Source organism: Gavialis gangeticus, unplaced genomic scaffold (genome assembly GCF_001723915.1).
Source record: "Gavialis gangeticus isolate Ggan-Ray unplaced genomic scaffold, GavGan_comp1, whole genome shotgun sequence".
Lineage (NCBI taxonomy): Eukaryota > Metazoa > Chordata > Crocodylia > Gavialidae > Gavialis > Gavialis gangeticus.
In genome coordinates this window covers 176,200,790-176,210,047 of record NW_017729024.1, presented here as the reverse complement: position 1 = coordinate 176,210,047, position 9,258 = coordinate 176,200,790, and the positions used below count along the sequence as shown (strand labels likewise).

Genomic DNA, 9,258 nt, shown 5'->3' with positions numbered 1-9,258 from the left:
TGGGGGTGCATGTGGTAAATAGTCATTGAGCAAATGCAGTCAATAGTGAAAAGCCACAGAAATTACTGAAAATTGACCATTCCCCTCTCTGTGTGTATCTTTTTTGTAGAACTAATGGAACTGGTTCCCTGCACCGACAGAATATCTTGCAGATTCTCATCCGAGGCTTTTAGGCATGATGGTATTGAAGTGTATCATTAACAGGTGTATCTGAGTTGCTGCAAAAAAATCTTTATCTTCTTGACTGTGGTCTTTTTAAGGGTGAGTACTGAACGTATATGGAATCTTTTCATGTAATACAGATATATTATAGTTGGCAAATGATTGTTTCTTTTCCTTTGACAAATTTAATTGAATTTTTTTTACACGATTTGAGATTTCACTAAAGAAAAGAACAGTCTTATTTTTGATAATGTAAAGACTTTTCATTTCCCGCCCCTTTTCCCCTCCAATTCTTAGTATTTTGACAGTCTCCCTCTAATTTTGGAGGTGTGAACATTTTTTGCAAAAATTTCTATTTAGTCTAAAAGCTGTGGTTCTTTGAAAAACTGGAAGAATTTAATTGACCAGCTATACTCTCTATCTGTATAAATAATACATAAGTATATAAACAAATAAGTAAATAAGATTAATACAAGTTTACTCTTACTGTAATATAGCCTGTACATCCACTTATTATAATGAGTTCAGTGTGCATGCACGTGTGCATTTGTGCATGCGTGCATGTGTGTGGTTATACACAATATCCAACAATTGTGACTACTATAGTTATGGTTACAAGAAGATCTCCATTCAAATTTCCTGTTCTCCATCTCCGCACCTTTCTGAAAACTTCTTTTTGGGTTTAAATTCCTTCTCTGCCTCAGGGGAGATTTTCTTTTTAAAGCTGGAGAAAATACCTTCAGAAGTTTCTAAGATAGAGGAATTAAAAAAAAAACAAACAATGTTTTCCCATTCAAAAAAATTCCAACTATCTTTTTGTACGCAACTGAAAAACTGCTGAAGTTCAATCTGTAAACTCACTGCATCGGTGGCTTTGCTAAATTGCATGCACTTTGCCAAGTTTTTCAAGGGGAAATAGTTTTAAAACAACTTCTGGAAAATGCTGGAGGGAGCTAACACAATAAAATATTCTGCTTAACGCTCGGCGGTGTCGTGGAGGCTCCACACGGGTCAATTGGTGTAGACATGTTAACTCCTCTTCTCATTTGCCGTGGATATCTCCTTCCTTTTCTAACTCTCTTTTTATTCTCTTCCCCCATTTTCTCTCAATGAGGTCTATGTTGTCACAGCCAGTAGGGGCAACATGACCCATCTGCCATCCTCTGTGCCCTGGAGGGTCAGTAGTTAAACATCCACATGCCGGATGAAAGGCTCACAACTGTGGTCTGCTTTGCTCTCAAGGTAACAAAAGGGAGGTGAAAATAGGGAAATGTGTGAAAGCGTTATGGTCCTAATTCAAACCTGCGAGTTGTTAGAGTTCAGTGCGTTGGCAAACTCTGGCTGCCCCCACAGTTGTTCCTGCTATCGAGATTTTCATATGTAGAATCCTGAACTGGTTGCCTGGCAATAAAAGAGGTAAGTTAAAGGCTCCTGTATCTTACCTGGTCATCAGAGTCGATATAAGCTTTGAGGACTCGGCTGACATCGTTCCAAGTTTACAAGGCATCAGAGTAAAAGTGATGGTAACCTGCTGTATTTGAAGCAGTCTCCCTTCTCCAAAATTTTCCTTTTAGGATCACTTTTTTTATCCGAAAGACTCCAACAGTATTTCCTAAACTCTCTGCATAATATAATATTACACCTAAGATACTTTTTCCTGAACCTCAGAACATAGCTAGGCATGAGCCTCTTGGGCTAGGAGAATAGCTATAGGACAGGCATTTTCACACACAGAGCACACAAGACTTTTTTTTTTAAGCTGGTATCCAGAATAAGAGACTGCACGAGATCCAAGGGATAACCGCTTCTGCTGGGATTTGACTGTCTTCCTGGGCATCCAAGTTGGGCTTGCCTATATGTAAAAGGTTTTGTTGATTTACTGGAAGAATTTTTTTCCAGTACAAGTTCTTTTGCTGCTATAGCTTAAAGCAATTCTCCAAGCTGACTAGGATGATACAAGTGAAGGGAGTTTTTTGCCATTGTAATGGTGTTTATATTAGGGTTTTTGCTAGCCTAGCTCTATGATGAGTGACATAGATAGCTACATGAGCAACATTTCAAGAACAGACCAAGCCTTCAAACAGGAGAGGCATTATAGACTTTCACCAGCATAGTGTAGACCAGGGATGGCCAAGTGGCATGGGTAGTCTGTGTGGCATGAGGGAGATCAGGAAAAGGAGCAGGCAACACAGTAGCAGATAAGGTAGGAAAACCAAAAGCAGAGCAGGGGTTTGGGCAGGGAGCACCAGGAAGACGGCAGAAAACAGGGCAGCAGGTCAGGCAAGGGAAGGGGATCAGAGTAGCACTCAGGGAGAATGTAGGGCTAATTGGTGACACGTCTGCCAAAAAGGGTGGCCCCCAGTGCAGGCACAGGTATCCTGTCCAAATTGTGCTTTATCACTACGGCTTCTTTTTCTTTGAGAAAATGATGGTTACTTCCCCAGCACTAAGTGCAGTCTGTTGATTTGGCTGCATTCACACGAGCAGGGCTTTGCTGGTGGACTCCAGCAGGATTCCTATCCCAGTAGCATGCCTTGTGTAGACACTGCCTAAACTATTTACCTGGTTGTTGGGATATGGCTACACAGAATTTTTAATCTCAGACTAATTGATGGTCAATTAATGATTTTTTTTTAACACTAGTCCCCTCCCCAAAACTTATTGCATGCCACAGATATGCATGGCTTTCTTGCATGCAGACCAGCCTCTGGCTTCTTTACTAGTCATTCCATCCAGGAGGACACGGACACAGCCACACTGCAAATGCTTCCTCAGCCTGACGAAGGGTATTTATCCCCAAAAGCTTACAAAGAAGAATTTTTTCCAACTATTTGAGTTGGTCTCATAAAAGATACCAGATTTACCCAAAGAACCTTGCCTGGCTTACATGAGGACTCCAACTTCCCGTGAAGAACAGTTGTTGGTTCGGTATCTGGAAGAAATGTTCCAGGAGGGCCCAGAGCAGGTGTTAAAATGCATTCACTTCCACAGATTAATTTTAGGTCACAAAATTTAGCACTGGGTGTCACCTGGCACTGCTGTGTTGACTGAACATGTGAAAGGATCACACCCCTAAGCTGCTCTAGCTGTGTGGACAAAACCCCTTTTGAAGTTGCAGCTAGGCAGGCAAAGGGGGTGTTTGTCAAGGTTTGTAAGTGGCTCTGAGCCTTTCTGGGAAGGGCAGCACTTCAGTCAAATAGGCCTGCTCTACATGTTACATGTATTGCACAATTAACTGGTTAATTATGTAGTTACCTCAAGACCAGCTACCATGTGCAAAGTGGTTACCACTCAGTAAAAAGCTCCAACCACCTATTAAGTTAGACCTTGAAAATGTGCACTAACTTTATAGCTGGTTGCTATTGAGAGCTTTATAGCTGGTTTCTTCTGCCTATGGCAGTGGGGCTGGACTTGATGATCTCGTGAGGCCCCTTCCAGCCCCTGATGTCTGTGAAATCTATGAGATTGAATGTGCTCATGTAGCAGGGTGTCCTGGTGGCTGGGAGAGCCCCATGAGCTGACAGGGCTCCCAGCTGCAGGGGTGCACCATACCGAGATGGAGCTGCCAGTCCCGCAGCTGTTTAGGCCTCTCAGCCCCAGCAGCTGTGGACCCAGAGCTGAAGATGCTGGGTCCCCACAGTGTGCCTCTTGGCTGTCACCCCGGCCCAGAGGTACGTGAAATCCCTGAGATGGGAGGATCCCCCCTGCAGTGATTTCCCCACCCTAGGGCTGTGTAGGGCTCCTTTGTGGCTAGGGATCCCTCAGCTGAGGTGCATGGGGGCTCCCAGCTGCTGGACCTTGCTTCTTGCAGTGCAGGGGGAGCCCAGGTTCAGGCACCCCCTGCACTGGTAAGAAGGCACCATGGGATTGCACCTCCTGCCATACACGTGTGGCATGGATCCCATTGCGCCTTTACCTGCATGCCACAAATACATACGTGAAGTTAGCCAACGTCATTGGAGTAATGGGGTTGTTGCATCAGAAGAAAACCTCCTGTCAGCACATAGCATCTCTATTAGGGGACTGAGTAGATGCAGCTACAGTTGCAAAATGTCTTCTAAAGTAGCTGGCAATTGCTGAGGGCTGGACAACAGGTTTTTTTGGCTCACTGTTAACTTAGTCTACATCGCTGAAACTCTTCAACGTGAATGTTGTATGTAGGCAATCATGTGACTTTGTTGCCAAAAAGGCTAATGGCATATTGGCCTGCATTAGTAGGAACGTTGCCAGCAGATCGCGGGAAGTGGTTCTTCCCCTCTATTCAGCACTGGTGAGGCCAAATCTGGAGTCTTGTGTCCAGTTGTGGGCCCCCCACTACAGAAAGGATGTGGACAAATTGGAGAGAGTCCAGCGGAGGGCAATGAAAATGGTTTGGGGGATGGGGGACATGACTTATGAGGAGAGGCTGAGACAAGTGGGCTGATTTAGTCTGGAGAAGAGAAGATGGAGAGGGTATTTAATAGCAGCTTCAGCTACCTGAAAGGGGGATTGAATGAGGATGGAGCTGGTTCTCAGTGGTGGCAGATGGCAGGTTTCATAGGCTTCATAGATGGTAAGGGCTGGAAAGGACCTTATAGATCATCAGGTCCAGCCCCCCTGCACTTGAGCAGGAAAGACTGCTGGGATCAGATGACCCCAGCAAGGTGGGCATCAGAACAAGGAGCAATGGGCTCAAGTTGCAGCAAGGGAAGCTTAGATTAGATATGAGGAAAAACTTTCTTATGAGGAGGGTAGTAAAACACCAGAACAGGTTACCCAGAGAGGTGGTGGAATCTCCATCCTTGGAGGTTTTTAAGACCCAGATAGACAAAGCCTTGGTTGGGATGATCTAGTTGGGGCTGGTCCTGCTTGGAGCAGGGGGTTGGACTAGATGTGACCTCCTGACGTCCCTTCAACCTCCATTTTTTATGATTCTATGGCATGGCTATACCACTATTACTATGCTCTTATCAGAATAGCTTATCCTTCTGTATTGATACAAGCACCTTTATGCTAATGTAAAGCTGTGTCTGGGACAGCTCTTAGACTACAGGCTTGTTGCAAATTCCAGGAAAAGATGCAGTTGTTTCCTTAGCCGATAGGAAGCCTGAACTTAGTTACATGGTAAAAGTCTTGACCTTCTTACCGAGACAGACTGCCCGGACCACTGAAGCAATCTGTAGAATGAGAAGAAGGAGGAGAGTTAGTTTTTCTGTCTCTTCCAACCAGGGAGAGGTGAGAAATCAGCAACGCAGATGAGTTTTGAGAAACTGCCCTACCTGGTGTACACAATTAGCAAAGCAAATGAGAAGAAGTTCTGACACTTGGGTTGTGATTAGCCTGCCAGGCTAGTGGGAATGACATGTCTGGTTATGAAAGGCAAAGTAGTTCTCTACCCTATTCTTGGATGTCATTTATAATTCCCTTTAATCTTTCAAGAGTGACTCCTACAAATTTTCGGTCCAAGACAGTAATTGTACATACAGCAATTAGTGAAGTATGATTTGCTCTGATGACAAAGGCCAGATTTCTCAGGTCTAATCCCAGTTTTGATGCATCACAGTACAGACACTGTACAGGACAGGTTACCGCTGACTTGTGTTAAATTACTTTCTTAGCCACGGGGGTGTAGGTTGTAGCCATGTCAGTTTAAGGACATAGGCAGACAAGGTTCTTTGGCTAAAAATCTGATAGCTTTTATTAGACCAACTAAAATGGTTGGAAAAAACTTTTTAGCAAGTTTATTCGTGTTCTTCCATCCATCCACTGCAGAGACTTCCTTAACCTGACAAAGTTTTTAAACCCGAAAGCTTGCTAAAAATTTTTTCCCAACTATTTAAGTTGGTCTAATAAAAGATATCAGATTCACCCAAAGAACCTTGTCTTTCTTAGCCGCAGTCTTTTTGTGTGACCTTGAGAGAGTTGCTTTGCCTTCTTTCCCATTGTGCAGAATGGAGATAATATGCCTCTATGCCGGCTTTGTGGGGACAGGCATCTGTTAATGATGCTGGGGCACTTGGATATTACAGTGCTGAGGGTCTGGATCAGCGGTTCTCAGGCTGTGGTATGTGTACCATCAGTGGTATGTGTTAACAGATTTATTATAATTACTTTATATGACAAAACATTGCTGATGGTACTTAAGGTTGAACTGAAAAATTTGCTAGTGGTACTTAAGGTTGTATCGTTTTAAATTGGTGGTATGCAGTGTGGGAATAACTGGTCTAGATGGACCTTTGTGGCCGTTAAAAAGCCCTTTAACCTTTCTGCTTCCATCCTGTCACCTATGAAATGAGGAGGAGGCGGCAGTTATAAGGCCCAAGTGGCTTTGTAGAGTACACAGGAGGCAAGTACAAAGCAGTATAAATTAGTCTACTTTAAAATATTTTACACTGTACATTAAAAATGGCCTTTTCAAGCTGGGAATCTGCAAATTCCTAAACTGATCTCTTTAGACGCATTGAAACCACTGCATATTTAAAAAAATGCGTTGGAGAATAAGGACTCAATACGTCACCCCCATAACTAGTCACCAGGGAGTTTCCTGTTTCTCCTTCTTCGTGTTAGTTTTCCATGATAGCCATTATTCCCAGAGGGAAAAATGATCTAGGCTGATAGCATCTGCCTTATGTTTATGCTGCATCACGGTGCTAATTTAGGGGATTGAGGGAAAGAGCTAACCATGTGTACCTCCTTTCCACAGAAGACCAATCCCTGCTATCGCCAGCAGCAAGAGCGCCTTGACTCCTAGCGCAATACAAATCAGGATCAGAATCGAGTTGCTATTTGCTCCTTTGAATTTATAGAAGTACACTGCCCCCTCCGCCCTCCCGTGGCTGTTTGCCGCGGTGCATACATATTTTCCATCGTGAGTCAGGTGGTGCAGCTCTTTGGTTATCTGGTAGTTCATGCTTGTGACAGAGGAGGAATTGCTGGACAGAGGGCCGGTCCATGTCAGAGAGGGCAGTGGTTCCCCGTCGGCTGTGCAGCGGGCTTTGAAGGTATGATCCTCGTTGGAGCTTACTGTGATGTTAATGATCCTGGGGGCAGCTGTGGAGGTCACAAGAAGGGATGAAGAACACAGTTCAGATTCAAATCTGTTGTTGGTTTGGGCTCAGCATTGAGAGTGACTGTTGATCTTAATGGATTCACACAGGGTTATGACTCTGTAACCTTGGCATCCATCCTCTTGTCACCCCCCATGTTCTCCTTCCCTCCCCTCTCTTATCTGCTAGATTTTCCCATCATGCCCACAATTTGGAGAGAAGCATCATGTCCCATCGAACAGAGCCCCGGACTGGGAATGCGGTGACCTGGGTTCCCTTTCCATCTCCTCATTACTGATCTCATTAAAGAATAGAGCAGGGGTGGGCAAAATGCTGCCCAGGGGCCGGATGTGGCCCACCAGGCCATTCTATCCAGCCCGCGGGGTCCCTAAAAAACTTAGAAAATTAATATTTATCTGCCCCTGGCTGCCTGCCATGCAGCCCTCGATGGCTTGCCGAAACTCAATAAGTGGCTCTCCACCCAAAATAATTGCCCACCCCTGGAATAGAGGGAATTGTAATGGTCAAATTCCCCTTCCACCCACAGTGTGGTTCAGTTTGAACATTTCATCCAGCTTGTACCGTGAAGACTGCCTGGTTCTCCTCATGCTGCTGCCGTGAATGAGCTACTAGTTGGCTCTCTGTGGAGGCATTGTGTGAATAAATTAGCAACTGCAAAGAACTTTCCACAGAGGCAAAGCATTAGAGAGGTGACAATTACTATGTGTTTCTATAACATGCTTGCTATATTAAGAATGGTTCGTGATACCGAATGTTCGTTCTTGCTTTGCAGAGTGTGCGCCCCATGGCAGGATCACACATCTATTGTTTGAAGTCTAGGTAGCCTTTGGGGAAAAGTGGTGTAGCCATTTCACACCAATGATGCTATAGCCAGTGTAGAGAGGGACGGGAAGGAAGAGAGGGCGTTATTTTCCTCCAAAAGTATCAGCTGAAAGAAAACACAGCCCTGATACACCACTGACCTCTCTGCATTGGATTTGTGTGCCGTGAAAGCTTTCTAACCTTCCATGAAGGCAATGTGGGTCGGGGCGAGGCCTCACCTTGGGATTCTGCACATTGGTTCTGCCACCGATGCTGTGCGACCATTGACAGCTCGCTCCATCCCACCCATTCTATCATGTCTGGTTAGATTGTTGGGCTCCTGAAAGCCCTTTCTACTATGTGTGTGCATAGTACCATATTTACTCGCATACCACATGCATCCTTGCCCCAAGAATCAGCCCTCCAAAATTGGGGCATATGTCTTAAAAGGGGAAAATGACATCTCTTTGCTGGAATAGAAGCAGGGAGACACTGCTGGTCTACCTCTGCTAGCCTCTGGGATGAAGGAGGTGGTGTTTTTTCCCTTCAGGGCCAGACCTACAGTGTTAACCCTCTCACCACCACAGCCACTGCAGTCAGGATCCCCTGCAGTCAGCATTTGGACATGACTGGAAAAATAATTTTTTTCTTTCATTCTGCTGTCTGTCCCAAAGTAAGGAGCACATGTTATTTGTGGGGAGAGAGGGGTGGTATGTGGGAAAATACAGTACTTAGCACAATGGACCTCACATCTTATTTGAGGCTTGAAGGGCTACCGTCCAATACCAAGTTTAGGATCATTATTTGGATATTGCTGTGGTATTGGGATGCAGCTGGGAAAAGACTAAGCACCTTATGGACACAGCACAATGATGGCTCCTTCCCTCCCTGTCAATACTCTCCATAGCTTCAGGACCCAGACAAATTGTGGACTCCATGGTCGATGCATGAACACTACTTTCGCCAAGAGGTAAGCTCACTCGCATTCACCATGAGGTAAGAGCATATGTGTGGGCAGTTGCCATGGGGTAGATGACATGCTCCGTATTCACAGCCCAACTTACCTTCTGGTAATCTAGGATATCCTCATACCCTTGATCACTTTTTAAGGCATAAAATCATTTTCACATCTGCAAATACTACTACCATTTGGCTCTCCCCCTGTCCAGTGTCTTGGTAGGTGGTCCTCTTACCCATCAACCTCTTGCCCTGGCTCTGTTGTAAGGCCTGGCAAAGACAACCCTCCCCC

At 44.9% G+C, this 9,258-nt stretch overlaps 1 protein-coding gene across 1 annotated transcript in view; it reads right to left on the bottom strand.

Moving 5' to 3' along the window:
* Positions 1–531: 531 nt before the first annotated feature.
* The window catches only part of SIGLEC15 (sialic acid binding Ig like lectin 15), a 19,256-nt gene continuing 10,529 nt past the window's right edge, over positions 532–9,258 (bottom strand). Inside the window, exons 3-5 of the mRNA XM_019518105.1 lie at positions 6,832–7,191; positions 5,288–5,318; positions 532–1,563 (exon numbers count right to left, since the gene is read on the bottom strand). Coding sequence (XP_019373650.1) covers positions 1,482–1,563; positions 5,288–5,318; positions 6,832–7,191 — 473 coding nt within the window. The 3' untranslated portion in view covers positions 532–1,481. The remainder of the gene's footprint in view (positions 1,564–5,287; positions 5,319–6,831; positions 7,192–9,258) is intronic.